Source organism: Schistocerca americana, chromosome 1 (genome assembly GCF_021461395.2).
Source record: "Schistocerca americana isolate TAMUIC-IGC-003095 chromosome 1, iqSchAmer2.1, whole genome shotgun sequence".
NCBI classification, from domain to species: Eukaryota; Metazoa; Arthropoda; class Insecta; order Orthoptera; family Acrididae; genus Schistocerca; species Schistocerca americana.
Window position 1 is genome coordinate 1,092,020,702 of NC_060119.1, and position 17,822 is coordinate 1,092,038,523.

Genomic DNA, 17,822 nt, shown 5'->3' on the forward strand with positions numbered 1-17,822 from the left:
TTAAACTCTCCGAAATGAGTGTTATAAAATGCCGATAGACGGATTTCAAAAATTGGTCGACTCAATGCCGGAGCGGTGTGAGGCCGTCATAAAACCCAAGGGATATCCCACTAAACATTGATTTTCTTACTACGGTAGATGGTAGTTGTGTGTTCAAAAATGTTTCTTCAATAATGTCAAAACACATTTTCTCCACCATTGTCCCGATTAAAAAAAATGTACTCTATTATGTTGCGAACAAGGATTGCTTGGTCATTACTGTGTAGAGCATTGAATATCGATAAATCAAATAAAGTACTGATTTTCATGTTTCATATTTGCTTTTAATTAATTCAATTAATACGTTTGTCAAAATACTTTTGAACGCTACTTTATGTCGTTGAATACTACAAAAAATCCTCAGTATTATAGTACTGATTCTAATTTTTTGAAACACTACTCAAAAATCATATTATGTCACGACCGTACCACTATTTAGGCATTACGAATAATCAGTGCGAAAGGGTGAAAACTGTCGTTCAAGAACGCTTTGTCCGTTTTCTAGGGCTACATGATGGCATGTTATGTAGACACAGCCAGGAGATCAGCTGCGTTCAATTCTTATGGAATTCTATGAATGATTTCTTGTTAAGTTTTTAATTTATTACTGTTACCATAATTTTATTCCTCTTTTACTATTTCTTAGAAATGACAGGCAAACCTGTAATCTTTTAAAGCACTGAAGCGTTGTAATTCTTTGTTACGTCACTTCGTAAAAGTATTTCTATGCTAGGGTTGCCGCCATTCTGCAATACGCGGATTTCTCAGGAATACGGTAAACGTCAAATCTCCGACATCGCTACGGCCGGAAAAAGATGCTGCAAGAACGGAACCAAAGACGGCTGAAGACAATCGTTCAAAGTGACTTTCGCAACTTGTTGCAGATTTCAATGCTGGGCCATCAACAAGTGTCAGCGTGCGAACGATTCAACGACACATCATCGATATGGGCTTTCGGAGCCGAAGTTCCACGCGTGTACCCTTGATGACTGCACGACACAAAGCTTACGCATCACCTGCACCCGTAAACACCGCCATTGGACTGTTGATGAGTGGAAACATGTTGTCTGGTAGGACGAATCTGGTTTCAAATTGTATAGAGCGCATGGACGTGTACGGGTATGGTGACAACCTCACGAATCCATGGACCTCGCATGTCAGCAGGGGACTGTTGAAGCTGGTGGACGCTCTGTTATGGTGTAGGACGTGTGCAGTTGGAGTGATATGGGACACCTGATACGCATAGACACGACTCTGACAGCTGAGCTTACGTAAGCATCGTGTCTGATCACCTGCATCCATTCATGTTCATTGTAGATGGACATGGACAATTCCAGTAGGACAATGCGGCACCCCACACGTTCATAATTACTACAGAGTGGTTGCAGTAACACTCTTCTGAGTTTAAACACTTCCGCTGGCCTCCCCAGACATGAACATTATTGATCGTATCAGAAGAGATTTCCACCCCCTCGTACTCTTACGGATCTACGGGCAGCCCTGCAGGATTCATGGTAACAGTTCCCTCCAGCACTACTTAGACATTAGTGGAGTCCATGCCACGTCGTGTTACGGCACTTCTGCGTGCTCGCGGGGGCCCTACACGATATTAGGCAGGTGTTGCAGTCTTTTTAGTTCTTCAGTTTATCAACAAGAACTAAGAGGGATCAACTGGAGCCGGCCGGGGTGGCCGAGCGGTTCTAGGCGCTACAGTCTGGAACCGCGCGACCGCTAAGGTCGCAGGTTCGAATCCTGCCTCGGTCATGGATGTGTGTGATGTCCTTAGGTTTAAGCAGTTCTAAGTTTTAGGGGACTGATGACCTTGGAAGTTAAATCCCATAGTGCTCAGAGAGATTTGAACAGTTTTTTGAACAACTGGAGTGGAAGACGAGGAACGATGTTCTCGGATTTTAAAAAAATGAGATGTAAGACAGGGATAAAGTTTTTCGCTCCTACTGTTCAATCGAGACAATGAAGAAGCAATGACGCAAAAAAAGAAAGATTCAAGGTGAAAGGATATCAATGATAAGATACGCTGATGACATTGCTGTCCTCAATGAAAGTGAAGAAGAATTGCGGTGTCTGTTGAATGGAAAGGAACAGTCTAATGAGTACAGAATATGGACTGAGAGTAAATCGGAGAAAGACGAAATTAATGAGAGATAGAAGAAATGAGAACAACGCGGAACTCAACAACAGGATTGGTGACCACAATGTGGATGATGTTAAGGAATTCTGTTACCTAAGCAACAAAATAATCCTTGACGAACGGAGCAGGGAGAACATAAAAAGCAGACTAGCACTGGCAAAAAGGGCATACCTGGCCAAAAGAAGTCTATTTTTATCAATCATAGGCCTTAATTTGAGGAAGATATTTCTGAGAACGTACGTTTGGAGCACAGCATCGTACGGTCGTGAAACACGGAGTTTGGGAAAACCTGGACAGAAGAGAATCGAAGCATTTGAAATGTGGTGATTACAGAAGAATGTTGAAAATTAAATGGACTGATAAAGCTCGGGATGAGGAGGTTCTCCGGAGAATCGTCGAGGAAAGGAATACGTGGAGAACACTGACCTGAAGAAGGGACTGCAAGATAGGATATCAGTTGAGGTATCACGGAATAGCTTCCATGGTACTAGAGGGAGCTATGGACTGTAGAATAGTAACGCAAATCTTGATCTGCAGGAACAGCTTTTTTCTGTACTGAAACTGCTTAAAAGTAGCTCAGAAAAGGATGAAATTTTACTCAATATATCCAGTAGCATGGAAATACTGGGGCATTAGTTTGACAGCGTTTAGACAATGCGATCGTAGTGTAACATTAGCCATTTATGACAGTGTGTTAAGAATTCGATCGTAACTGCGAATGTTTATTTTGAGTTTATCCTATCCTCAGTTAGGACGTCAAGGTCGCCAGAAGGGAGCGAGGCTGTCCAATTTCCCGACGGTGTGGAAGCAGAGCCCTTGGAGACGTCTGAGACACCAGTTGCGGCATCGGCAGTCGGCGTGGCATCCGCCTCCGAGCCAGCCGCCACGGCCACCCAGCAAGCAGGGGAGGCAGAGGAGAGTCTGCAAGCAGCGGAGACACACCGTGACGGCGCCGAAGCGTCCTCTGCGGACGCCGTCGCTCCGGCGCCGGTGGCTGCGCACGGCAGTGGCGGGTCCCTGAGAGCGGGGGGCGGCAGCAGCAGCGGGCTGCCCTTCTCCGGGCTCATCCCTCAGGGCCTGCCCTCCGTGCCCGGACTGTCCCTCGGGGGTGGCGGGAACGCAGGCGGCGCGGGTGCGGGTGCGGTGCAGCAGAACGTGCCCACGCTCTTCCTCGGAAGTTTTCAGGTATCAGCTTGTTAATACGGAGCGAACACGAGCGACCGACAATTCTCTGCAGTGATGGGGTGTCCAACACGTGACCCACGGGCCGCAAGCGAGCCATTGCGGCGCTAGAACTGAACATGTGTCACAGCTCGGTAAAAAAAATCATGAAATTGCGATTATGTAAAGTTATGATAAATTTAATATTTTCAATTTGATACTCCCGCCACACGATACTATTCACTCATTGGCCCTTCCCGTTCTTTTTTTTTTCAGCAGTTATTGTTACTGTTTAAGGCATTATGTGCGGTCCAAATGTGCCCAGTTAAGCAAAAAGGTTGTACACCACTGCTCTATTATAATTATTAGGCTTTTTAGCACACCATCAAGTTTGCATCCTTCCCTTTTGGTGCTATATTTACGGAAAGCTTCCGTGTTCCAATTTGTTTTGCTGACGTAAGTTGCATCAGCGATGGAGTGGTGTGAAGAAAAAGATAATGTTACTGACAGAACAGTGGCCGAGCGGTTCTAGGCGCTACAGTCTGGAACCGAGTGACCGCTACGGTCGCAGGTTCGAATCCTGCCTCGGGCATGGATGTGTGTGATGTCCTTAAGTTAGTTCGGTTTAAGTAGTTCTAAGCTCTAGGGGACTGATGACCACAGCAGTTAAGTCCCATAGTGCTCAGAGCCATTTGAACTATTTTTTGAACTGATAGAACAATACACGAGGTGTCACAGGAAGAGTGGTCGTTATTCAGCGATGTAACAGGAACGATCATTCAAAGCAAAAAAAAAAGTTCTCAAATGAATACCTTAAGAGGCATGAGCATCTTCGCTAATATGAAACACATGTCTTCCACTGAACAAGTGCTCATAACTGTTAAGGTATGCATTTTAGAGCCTATGTTTCCTGGGAAATTTTTCCTTGATTTGGTCCTCTCAGAATATGGAAAACAAAGAGCTTGCACTAGAAGAGATTTGTTTCACAGTAGCGAACATGAAGAAGTGCTCCTAACTCTTAAGGTACGCATTTTAGAACTTACTTTTTTTTTATTATTTTGCTTCGAATGTTCGTTTCTGCCATATCCCTGAATATTGACAATTTCTCCTGGGATATCTTGTAGATGCTATAGGTGCCCTTGGGATCCAAGAGATGCACAGCACAGACATCGAAGGAAAAGAAATGTGATTGGCAGAAAATTGCAGAAGCACCGAAACGTCGAACTGGGGACATGAGAAAGACGATAAATCTATTAGAGTGTTGCACCAGGGGCGAACGGAGAGAATATGCACGCGCTTTGTACTTATTTTTATTAAAAAGTAAAAGCGCATTAAATTTCGGGGAAAGTAAGCAAGTGCGAATATGCATCTATAATGCTGAATAAAATAAAAAACACACGAAATACGTGATCATTATTGCTGCCTACATTCATGGTAGCTAGAATTACATATTTCGCTGTTAAGTTACAGATTTCTGATGATAAATAAAAGTGGTTTTACCCTGTTCACGTTATTTGCTCTCTAAAAATCTAAAAAGCATATTTTATTAAGTGGCCTATGGGACAGATCGTATGTATATATCATTTCTCATTAATCACATTTTCTGTCACTGCCTTCTTTAGTAAAATCGGTCACTTAAGTTGTTAACGACCAGATTTTAAATGCCAGCTTTTCTCCAAATAATACTGATCTTTGGTAATTAGTTTCTGCTTCTAAATTTCCTCCACAATTGTAATGAGAAGCCAGAGAAAAGCATAAGCAGAAGATTTGGAAAAATGCTGAGGAAAACTGTAGATGTATGTAGTTCAGTGTTAAGTGCACAATATCCAAACGTTTCACGCTTACGTTCATGTTCCGATGCCTAACCTTCTCTTTTGTTTACTTCGTCAAGAACAGTGCTTTCGCTAAACAAAATAATCTACTCTGACTACCAGAATTTTATATCGTTCCCACAACTATATAATGTTGTATCCTATGTGCCGATTATTAGCTGCAAAAAACAATATCGCAGCGTTACGGGCTATGCCCGTTATCGCGTATTTTCTTTCGTTCGCTCTAGGGTAAAAGCTTGATACAGGCATATGGTAGTGAACACTAGCGTATCCTCTGCGAATGCTCGCTTGATTGTGTTCATATCCAATCGCTCCGGCGTAAACCTGGCTTTATTACCTGTTACATTCCTGTGCATAAAAGCCTTTGAAGTATCATAAATCAGTAACACCAATTCTGCGTTTTAAGTATGTTTTTTCACTCGCCCGACTCAGCTGAAAGGAAGTGTATTGCAGGAGCTCCGTGGCGTAATTTTAATGCACGCGTAAAATTAATTACATCAGTATTCGGTTAGTTAAGTGGTTCTAATATCAAATTAAGTTCTTTTTGATATAAATATCTTACCCTCTTGAAGCTTTCGTTATTTGTTAAAATTTACCAATTATCTTTTCAACAGGCCACTATTTTTATCTCGGGTTGGCGCTATTTTCACACATAATAATTTGTATTTCTATCCAGAATTTGATTTTCTTTCTTTTTTAAAAATAATGTATCTACACCTAAGAACATTTTTTTCCATTTTTAATTCTAATCAAGCCCCTGATTTACGTAATCTATTTCTACTAAGAAACATTGTAGTTATTTAAATGAAGCTATCAGTTAACAAATACAGAGTCCACGTTTTTATAATATGAATCAAAAGCATCCCAAAACCTAAGTTTCTAAGCCTCGGTCAAGAGAGAGAGCAAAAAGTAAACAATAGTTACTACTCGCTTTCGCTACTTTGTCACAGATTGCAAAAATTAAAATAAAAAAGAAGGGAAAGAAGAGAAAGTTTCAAAAATTCAGCCGTAAGCACCGCACTAAACAGACTTTCCACTATACAACTGAGAAAACGACGTTCGTACTCAAGCCAAAAGTTTGGAAAATACGTCACTTACCGTTTCACTTTATAATCACTTCAAAATGAGCCTGTAAACAAATATTTCGCGTTATTATGCGGATACCTTCATCTTTCCGAACGATTACCTGTTTTTCAACAAATAAGTATAATTCTTCCTTTCTGGAACAAATCCGACCGATACTAAAAAATGGCTCTAAGCACTATGGGACTTAACATCGGAGGTCATCAGTCTCCTACACTTAGAACTACTTAAACCTAACTAACCTGAGAACAACACACGTATCCATGCCCGAGGCAGGATTCGAACCTGCGACCGTAGCAGCAGCGCGGTTCCGGACTGAAGCGCCTAGAACAGCTCTGCCACAGCGGCAAGCCGACCGATACTGATCTTATCGCAACTCGAGCAGCACTGATGTACTACCTACCAAGTCCTCAGCTCATAGGCGAGTACTACATACTGATTCTAATATTTGAGATTCCAGAGGATTCCAGAAAGACAATAAACAGAGATTTGTTTTCCGTTACACTTTGTTCGAATTCAGGTGGAATAGCAAGAGGGATGAGGCGTGAATGGGAATTCGGATTGAGAAGGAAAGCGTGCTATGGATGTCCGAGCAGTTGGGCAAAGCAAGAGCGCCAGGCTGGCATAGTGGTTAGCTCTTCTGCCTAATGAGTAGTAAACACGATTTCGAATCCTGGTCTTGTTACAAATTTTCATTCGACGCTTCAGTTTCCTTATGTACATCGTAGATGTTTCAGACTTGAAAAGGTCTCTGGAACCGTATACTTTCATTTAATTAAATCACCTGTACGTGGATTTCAGGCAGGATCACCTGTATCATTTGGAAAGCCTCTGCAGTACTGTTCGCGTTTAGTGGAAATACCAAGTGGGCTGGGGCGTGAATGTAAATTTGTACTGAGGAGGGAGGTGTGATATGGCTGTCCGTGCAGCGTTGCGAAGTGGTTTGCTTCGTATAGGTGTAGTTTGTTAGGTGTTACGAAGGTAATGTTAGTATTGTGCGGTCCGAAAATTTTTGCTGTTCTGTAGGAGAAGTTTCATGTCATCCAGCTGTTCGATCTCACAAGATGCATCGAAGTCTGTATCATATTTCATGTTTTCTGAACTGACACAGCGTTACGATTAAGCATTCTGGAACAGGCATGACGTTGTGTGTCCACGGGTAGGCTACATGTAAAGGCCTGTGAATTAAAATAATGGAAGACGGCATTGTGTCTATCTCACCTACATGATAAATGATTGAATAGGCTTCTGCCCGCTCTCTTCGAATGTGAGAGTAGCACTTACGACGTAGTACAGCCCCAAATAGAGTAAGGCATAGTTTCTGACGAGAGTGCCTGCAAGGTATGCGAGAGAATAATATTTTTCTTGTTTATACATAACGATTTCCTTATGCCATGTAATGTTTTGTAGTCATTCCTTGTTTGTGAACACCTCTGTGATGTACGTCATGCGTGTTCAACTAGTTAATTGTGAAATAAAGATATGTTGGAATTGATACAAATATCGCGTCGCTGGTGCAAAAGCATACCACTCCCCCCCCCCCTCCCCCCTCCCACGTTACCTTCCAGCACCTTCTCGCTAGAAGATGTTTCCTTTGCGCGACATTACATTATTAATACACTCCTGGAAATTGAAATAAGAACACCGTGAATTCATTGTCCCAGGAAGGGGAAACTTTATTGACACATTCCTGGGGTCAGATACATCACATGATCACACTGACAGAACCACAGGCACATAGACACAGGCAACAGAGCATGCACAATGTCGGCACTAGTACAGTGTATATCCACCTTTCGCAGCAATGCAGGCTGCTATTCTCCCATGGAGACGATCGTAGAGATGCTGGATGTAGTCCTGTGGAACGGCTTGCCATGCCATTTCCACCTGGCGCCTCAGTTGGACCAGCGTTCGTGCTGGACGTGCAGACCGCGTGAGACGACGCTTCATCCAGTCCCAAACATGCTCAATGGGGGACAGATCCGGAGATCTTGCTGGCCAGGGTAGTTGACTTACACCTTCTAGAGCACGTTGGGTGGCACGGGATACATGCGGACGTGCATTGTCCTGTTGGAACAGCAAGTTCCCTTGGCGGTCTAGGAATGGTAGAACGATGGGTTCGATGACGGTTTGGATGTACCGTGCACTATTCAGTGTCCCCTCGACGATCACCAGTGGTGTACGGCCAGTGTAGGAGATCGCTCCCCACACCATGATGCCGGGTGTTGGCCCTGTGTGCCTCGGTCGTATGCAGTCCTGATTGTGGCGCTCACCTGCACGGCGCCAAACACGCATACGACCATCATTGGCCCCAAGGCAGAAGCGACTCTCATCGCTGAAGACGACACGTCTCCATTCGTCCCTCCATTCACGCCTGTCACGACACCACTGGAGGCGGGCTGCACGATGTTGGGGCGTGAGCGGAAGACGGCCTAACGGTGTGCGGGACCGTAGCCCAGCTTCATGGAGACGATTGCGAATGGTCCTCGCCGATACCCCAGGAGCAACAGTGTCCCTAATTTGCTGGGAAGTGGCGGTGCGGTCCCCTACGGCACTGCGTAGGATCCTACGGTCTTGGCGTGCATCCGTGCGTCGCTGCGGTCCGGTCCCAGGTCGACGGGCACGTGCACCTTCCGCCGACCACTGGCGACAACGTCGATGTACTGTGCAGACCTCACGCCCCACGTGTTGAGCAATTCGGCGGTACGTCCACCCGGCCTCCCGCATGCCCACTATACGCCCTCGCTCAAAGTCCGTCAACTGCACATACGGTTCACGTCCACGCTGTCGCGGCATGCTACCAGTGTTAAAGACTGCGATGGAGCTCCGTATGCCACGGCAAACTGGCTGACACTGACGGCGGCGGTGCACAAATGCTGCGCAGCTAGCGCCATTCGACGGCCAACACCGCGGTTCCTGGTGTGTCCGCTGTGCTGTGCGTGTGATCATTGCTTGTACAGCCCTCTCGCAGTGTCCGGAGCAAGTATGGTGGGTCTGACACACCGGTGTCAATGTGTTCTTTTTTCCATTTCCAGGAGTGTATATGGGCCGCGATCTGATTGCTTGCCCTAATTTCCAAAGCACTAGGCCAGGAAGCTGAAGTGCTGGGGAGTGCAGAAGTAATGAACCAGTTCTCAGATTAATTCTAATGTGTACTTGACCAAGCAGTAACGTTTCACTTAGCCTACCTCGCTAGAGTTTATACAGTATGAAACATATTAGATAATGGTAAGAATTACTTTCAGTTCACTTTTCCTACCGAGATGTGTGTGAAAGAGGTAACGGCAATCTTTCACATTATTAAATGCAAAGGAAGGATCGGATGTTGGAAAGAGTACTATGAGGGACTTAACGAGGGGCAAGGAAAACTGCCCTGACTTGACAGAAGAAGCAATGGGAGTCGATTCGGAAAATCTATGGGATTTATCTTAGAGCTAGAAAGAGCTTTGGAAATTTAGCGATAAAAACAGGCACAGGCAATCGATAACATTCCTTCTGAATCCCTAAAATCTTAAGGGGAAATGGTAACTCAATGACTATTCAGGTCAGAGTGTCGAGTCTATGAACCTAGAGAAAATCAGACTTTCGGAAAATGTCAGCCAAACAGTCCCTAAGACAGCCAGTGCAGATACGTGCGATAACCATCGCACGATCATGATAACACTTCCTGCACGCAGCTGACTCACGAGAATAGTACACAGAAGAACGGGGGAAAAAGATTGAGGACCTAGAGGACGATAAGTTTGGTTTTAGAAAAGGTACAGGCACCAGAAAGGCTATTATGACACTGCGCTCGATAATAGAAGCAAGACTTAAGAAAAACAGAGAATCTTGTATAGGATTTATTGAACTAGAAACAGCGTTAAAATGCTGTAAGATGTTTGAAATTCTCACAAAACTAGATATTAGCTTTAGGGGAAAATGGGTAACACGAAGTACGTAATAGAACAAAGAGGGAATAATAAAAATGGAAGACTAAGAGGAATATATTCGGATTACAAAGGATATAAGACAGGGCTGCAGTTTTTTCCTTGCTTTTAAACCTACACATTGAATAACTTACTTACTCGTATTCTTCTGGCCTCACAAATCACAGTCGATTTATGGCCTCGTCAGGCAGCCTCCTACGCAGCGCTCTATCTTTAGCATCATCTTACTTTGCTCCAAGTGTCTAAAGATCCTTGGCCACCTGGTCTCGTCATCTTATTTTCGGTCTGCCTAAAAGTCTTCGCTCCTCGGGTTTCTTCTAAAACAATTCTCTCAGACTTGATCCCTCCTCTCTTCTATAGACGCACGCCCAGATCATCTCAGCCTCCCTGGCTTTGCTCCCGCAACGATATGTGGTTCATTATACACCTCCATGAGCTCCCCATTTTTTCTTCTGCACCGTTCTCGTCCCTCATAAATCGGTCGTGGGATTTCATTTTCAAAAACCTTGAACTTTCTCTGTGCGTACTTATCTACTCTCCATATTTCTGCCCCATATAGTAACACAGGACGGATTATGGTTTTATATATTCTTATTTTGGTTACTCTTGATGAAATTTGGATCATAGTAGCTTGTTGAGTGATTATGATCCTCTGGATGCCGTTTGTGTCCTCGATTGTGCTTCTTGTTTCTCATCATTTCTGTTATTTATTCCTAATGGTAGACTTTTTAACTACTCTGCTTCATTAAACACATGGTCATCTGTATGTTTCTCGGCTTTTTGTTGTGTAGTTTCTTTATAACGTCATGAATTTCGTTTTCTCGCCATTAACCTGCAACCCACCTTCCTTAGCTTTTTGCAATAGCTTTCTTGCCAGTCTTTTCAGGTCATATAAATTTTCGGAAATTACTGATACATCGTCCGCGTCCGCGGCTAACCGACCGCTTTCCACGAAGTGGGACCGGAGCTGTTCCTCAGCTAAGTAACGTAGCTTGACATGGTACCACGGTGTTTATGACCGTGCCTTATTCTGTCATGTACGTATTTTATGCTTCTGAAGAAGGCTAGATTACTCTAGCTGAAACCTGGGTAAAGATCAGTAACATTTCGCAACTGAGGAGGATTTTTGACATATTAATTTATCACAGTTGCTGACAGGGCTGCAACATGTTAAAAATTCTTAGTCAGTACATTCATTTTTTATGCTATGCTCAGTCCTCTGTTTCGCTTGTTGCTGCCAGTGTACAGGAGTGATGATATTCCATCTCCTTGCCTGACTCCTGCTTTTATGTCAAAAGCCGTGCAATATTTCCACTATCCCTCACTGTAACTTTTAGAAGATTTGTAATCTTCTTTGGTATTCCAAACTTCAGCATTTTCTCCCACAACTTTTCTCTGTTTATGGTATGGTTAGGCTTTTTTAAAAGCTAAAAGAATATTGCCATTGTTTTGTTGTATTCCCAATATTTTAATATGGCTTCCTTCAGTACAAATATCTGATCGGTGGTGGCTCGATTCTTCATAAATCCCTCTTGCTTCTCATCTGCTACCTCTTTTCAATATGTTTCCAATCTTTCCTAGAGAATGTTGGAGAACAATTTGTAGCCAGTTTTAATCAATGAGACGCTTCTTTAACTTCTGTATTCTTCTTTATCGCTCTTTTCTTAGGCTGGTACTATGACTGCTTCTTTCCACTCAGATGGCATTCTTTCTTCTTTCCAAATGTTGGTCACGAGTTTGTGTACTTGTTTCGCAATTCTGTCTCCCCCATTCTTAAACAGTTCAGCTGTTATTACATCTCTGCCTGGAACTTTGTTGCTTTTTAGTATTTTGATTGTATCTACAGTCTCTTTCAATATCGGCGGTTTAGATTCCGGCCCTATATTCTGATATTTATGTTGTTCCTCCCTTATTTCAACATTTAAAAGCTCCTCAAAGTATTACTTCCAAATTCCCACATCTTTTGTCCTTTCCAAAACTGTTTTGCCATTTTTTCTTTAATGTCATACGTCCGTGGTATATGTCCTTTTCTTTTCCTTTCTGAGAAAATGTCTGGTTTCCCTGATAGCATTTTGATATCATTCTCTGTTTTCTTTGGAATAGTCCTGTAGGTGGTTGTCCTTTGCTGCTCTTCTTTGTTTCACTTTTACTCACATTCTTCCGAGAACCATGATTTTTCTTCCTTCTTTTTCTTATTCCGCAAACTTTTACTGCTGCCTCTTCCACATTTGTTCTTAGCATTTCCCACTGGCCTTTAATGCTGAGGTTGTCTTCCATTGTCAAAACCTCAACTCTGTTTTGAAGCTTAGTGACAAATCCCCGCGCCTGTTCATTATCTTTCAATTTGTAAGCGTCAGTAGTCCATTCTTTCTTACTATTTCCTTCCTTTGGTTTTTCTATAGCCCTTCGTTGTCGCGCGTCTATCGTGATTAGATAGTCGTCTGTGCCTACCTCGGCTCCTCTTACAGTCTTTACATTCATTGGTTTTGTGCCTTTGCTCTACCAGCACATGGTCTATTTGGTTTTTTGTTCCAGCTTCTGGCGATACCCAAGTTGTGGTTTGAATGTCCTTCCGAGGAAAGTATGTCCTCATAACTCTTAGGCTGGCTGTGTTTGCACAGCTACGAAATCTCACTCCGTTACCATTACTTTCCGCGTGTAAGCTCTCTGTCTCCGGTATTCCATTGCAAATGGTCTCCCTGTCGACTTGACGTCTCCAGTACTGAGCTACATATCATTTTCTGGTGTCTTTCTGATTACCCTTTCGTTTCATACTCCGGTACCTCAGTTGGCGGATGTAGCGAAATTTTTCTTATATTTGCGAATCTACCTCTCAGTTTTATAGTAGCTACCTGTCATCAGTTCGTTGACAAGAAATTACTGCCACTGCTGTTCTGTTACTGTAGCGTTTCGCAACAGATTTCTTTCTATGAAACAGGTTGTTAGCACAATGCTCATCCCCGACCTAGAGGGTCAAGTCATAGAATAAACAATGACAAAAGTGAATGAGAGATTCAGGAGTGGAATTAAAATTAAATTTGCTACGGTATCAATGATAAGATTGGTTGTTGACACTGCTATTCTCAATAAAAGTGAGGAAGAGGTACGGGACCTAATGAGTAGAATGAATAAAATTAAAGAGCACAAACGTAGACTGGACTGAGAATAAACCAAAGGCAGACGAAAAAGTAAAATAACATATGACGGGTGAAGCACGTAGAATATGAGAAGCAGATTAATACAGGCAAAGAGGGTATTACTCGCTAAAACACGCTCACACGGGCCAAAATACTGACAAGGAGAGAGGAGATAGATGCTAAGATGTATGTTTACCATCGGGTAATAACTTGCATTATACTAGAGGGAGCCATTGATGACAAAGAAAATGGAAGAAGATACAGATACGTTTCGGTTATTTTAAGAAACAGTATGTCGAATGCTTATTTTATACACTGTCACTAGGTTGCAATTCAGTTGAGTCCAATATACTGCTGTTAAAGAGACGCAGTGCTTTGTTTTACTTTCATTTTTACTGAAAACACGATTAAGAACAGTGATGGCAACTGCTTTGCGTTTTTCCCAAACCGTTATCTATAGAAGGTCAACTCAACTACTGTTACGTTTTATTAAGAGGAAGTAATTTTAGTATTTATCACATATTTTACCTGTTTCTAAACGTACCATTAGCGGTTTGATATTTCTATGCCTTACTTTCTTTGTCATGTCACACATATGCCGCTAGCGTGGAATCAGAGCAATCAGTTCTGGTTAAATGCAATACATATTCAGAAAGAAACTGCTTTAGTATGTAACCAATAACTGTTGTTGTTTAGTAGTCATCACTCAAAAGATTGGTGGGATCATTTGTCCTCGCTGGTCTATCTAGAATAAAGCTTTTTTTCTACATAGGTGCTATATTCTACATCGATCTGAATATTGCAAATTTCTTCAAATCTTGGTATCTCTCTACTAGCAGCCTGTCAGTTCTTTTAGTGAAGCTGTGCCATAAAACTCTTTCCTCTCCAGTTTGATTCAGTATCTCTTCGTCAGCTATTGGATCTACTCATATTTACTTTTTATGTAAGTCTTACACATAAGACTACATTACGAATATGCTAGAAAAGGCATCCTATCATTTAAGGTACACTGGTAATAAAATAAGTGCTGCACCTAGAAGGGGAGCAGGAAAACAACCGAAATTTCAAGGGTTGACAGGGTATGTGGTGGTACTGCAGTGGCTATAATATCCAGTCAAATTTGCAAAGAACTTGATAGTATGAAACTAAATATAAGTATTAGTGTAAAAAAAGAAACCGTGAAATTACGCTTACGGCATAAAGGACAGATATTTAAAGGCTGTCAATTAAACTAAATACATAGGTGTTACAATCACGAACAACTTATAGTGGAACAATCAAATAGACAATGTGGGAAACGCGAAGTATTGAATTCCTACCAGATAGGACTACTAGAAGACATTAAAAAAGTTAAGAGAAGAGCAGCTCATTTTGTATTATCGCGACATATGGGAGAGAGTGTCACGGGAATGATACGCGACTGAGATGTCAATCTTTAAAACAATGGCGTTTTTCGTTGAGGGTAAATATTTTCACTAAATTTCAATCACCAGCTTTCTCCTCTAAATGAAAAAAAAAACATTTTGTTGGCGACTACCTAAACAGGAAAACATGATCCTCGTATTAAAATAAGAGAAATCAGGATTCCCACCGACAGATTTAAATGTTCGTTTTCCCGTGCGCTATTCGAAATTCGACCGGTAGAAAAATAGTCTGCCAAGCACTTAAGTGTGAATTGTAGAGTAGTCACGTGGATGTAAATGTAGATAACGTTGCACCCCTTCTTGCCTGGAAGCATGAAATGATTCGGTTAGGAAGTGTGTCTTGGCGTTTTATTCTGTCCTGAGAAAAGCTGCCCCCCTCCCCCCCTACCGCTAACTGGCGTGACTGGTATTGGCAGTGTGGGACGTAGATGAGGATGTCAGAACTGGTCCACGGATATTCTATTGGGGACAGATTTGGGGATCTCGCTGGGAGTACCTCAGTATCACGCAAATAGTCCAAGAGAAACTGCCATCTGCAGAAGAGCATTCTCCTAACGGAAAATGGCACCGTGACAGTATTGCATGAGAGGAAACACATGAGAACGCAGGATGTCCATGACGTACCGTTATGGCGCCACAGTACCCTCAATCGCTACCAGCCGTGACCTGAACTCGTACCCGATTTTTCTCCATGCCTTGGCGCCAGGACCAACACTGCTACATCTCTCCAAAACATTGGAAAATGAGAAGCATGTGATCTCTCCCGAGGTCCCGGCCTTACGGGTGATGGTGGTCATTCGGGATAGCGCAAAACCACGATTCATTGCTGAAAACAATGCGACCCTACTCATTCGTAGTACATGCTCCCAGGGCCACGTAACCCCCCCTAACGCTGCCGTTTGTGCTGTGGTGTTAAAGGCATCCTACACACAGGACGACAATTCCCTAGTCTGGCTGTTGGTTGGTTCAAATGGTTCAAATGGCTCTGAGCTCTACGGGACATCTGAGGTCATCAGTCCCCTAGAACTGAGAACTACTTAAACCTAACTAACCTAAGGACATCACACACATCCATGCCCGAGGCAGGATTCGAACCTGCGACCGTAGCGGTTCAGCTGTCCAGCGGTCCAGACTGAAGCGCCTAGAACCACTGGGCCACACCGGCCGGCTAGGCTGTTCGTAGTCGCCGACGAACGGTGCGGGATGACACAGAATGGGGTAGACAATCCACTACTTGAACGGTAGGCGTAAGAGTGAAGGGATTACGATGTGTTTGGTGCACAATAAGGCGATTCTCCACTTTGGTGGTCAGACGTGGTCGACCGGAACCGTGACGAGCACCGCCTGTCTTCGTGTATTTATGCAGTCCAGCATGGTGTTGCTGTCAAATCCGAATCCCTGACAAATATGAACATTTTGCGATTCAACACGCTGGCTAAAAGAGACCTACACACAATGAGGCCCCCTTTCAGATTCTGTCAGATGCTGATAACGCTGTCTCACATCAGTGCGTAGCAACCCCCTGTTCTTAACACTGATTGTTGAACATCTGACGCTATTCACGTCCCTTATACACGGGCTGGCCAAAAATATGAGAACATCAAAAACACATTACCGTGCCTAATACGATGTAGGAACACACATCGAACAGATGTGCAGAACTGTAGACCTGTATCTCTAACGTCGATCAGTTGTAGAATTTTGGAACACGTATTATGTTCGAATATAATGACTTTTCTGGAGACTAGAAATCTACTCTGTAGGAATCAGCGTGGGTTTCGAAAAAGATGATCGTGTGAAACCCAGTTCTCGCTATTCGTCAACTAGACTCAGAGGGCCGTAGACACGGGTTCCCAGGTAGATGCCGGGTTTCTTGACTTCTGCAAGGCGTTTGATACAGTTCCCCAGAGTCGTTTAATGTACAAAGTAAGAGCTTATGGACTATCAGACCAATTGTGTGATTGGATTGAAGAGTTCCTAGATAACAGAATGCAGCATGTCATTCTCAATGGAGAGAAATCTTCCGAAGTAAGAGTAATTTCAGGTGTTCCACAGGGGAAAGTCGTAGGACCGTTGCTGTTCACAATATACATAAATGACCTTGTGGATAACATCGGAAGTTCACCGACGCTTTTTGCGGATGGTATTGTAGTATATCGAGAGGTTGTAACAATGGAAAATTGTACTGAAATGCAGGAGGATTTGCAACGAATTGACGCATGGCGCAGGAATTGGCAATTGAACCTCAATGTTGACAAGTGTAATGTACTGCGAATACATAGAAAGAAAGATCCTTTATCATTTAGCTACAATGTAGCAGGTCAGCAACTGGAAGAACTTAATTCCATAAATTACCTGGTAGTGCGCATTAGGAGTGATTTAAAATGGAATCACCATATAAAATCAGTCTTCGGTAAAGCAGACTGAGATTCATTGGAAGAATCCTAAGGAAATGCAGTCCGAAAACAAAGGAAGTAGTTTACAGTACACTTGTTCTCCCACTGCTTGAATACTGCTCGGCAGTGTGAGATCCGTAGCAGATAGGGCTGATAGAAGAGATAGAGAAGATCCAACGGAGAGCAGCGCGCTTTGTTACCGGATCATTTAGTATTGCGAAAGCGTTACGGAGATGATAGATAAACTCCAGTGGAAGACTCTGCAGGAGAGACACTCAGTATCTCGGTACGGTCTTTTGTTGAAGTTTCGAGAACATACTTTCACCGAGGAATCAAGCAGTATATAGCTCCCTCCTACGTGTATCTCGCGAAGTGACCATGACGATAAAATCAGAGAGATTAGAGCCCACACAGAGGCATTCCAACAATCCTTCTTTCTACGAACAATACGAGACTGAAATAGAAGGGAGAACCGATAGAGGTACTCGAGGTACACTCCGCCACACACCGTCAGGTGGCTGGCGGAGTATGAGTGTAGATGTAGATGTAGAGGAAACCCGTTGTCGTTGAAAGCAGCTACCAGTCGTCTCGGGATGGATAAATACAGCTCCTACATGGTTTTCAACGGCGCGTTATACCATGAGTCCCGTAAAATAGCGACAGGTTTAGGTA

General features: G+C 43.2%; 1 protein-coding gene across 1 annotated transcript in view; it reads left to right on the forward strand.

The window, feature by feature from the left end:
- The window catches only part of LOC124550606, a 96,470-nt gene that overhangs the window by 59,168 nt on the left and 19,480 nt on the right, over positions 1-17,822 (forward strand). The window contains exon 5 of the mRNA XM_047125328.1: positions 2,937-3,373. Within this exon, the coding sequence (XP_046981284.1) occupies positions 2,937-3,373 (437 nt within the window). The remainder of the gene's footprint in view (positions 1-2,936; positions 3,374-17,822) is intronic.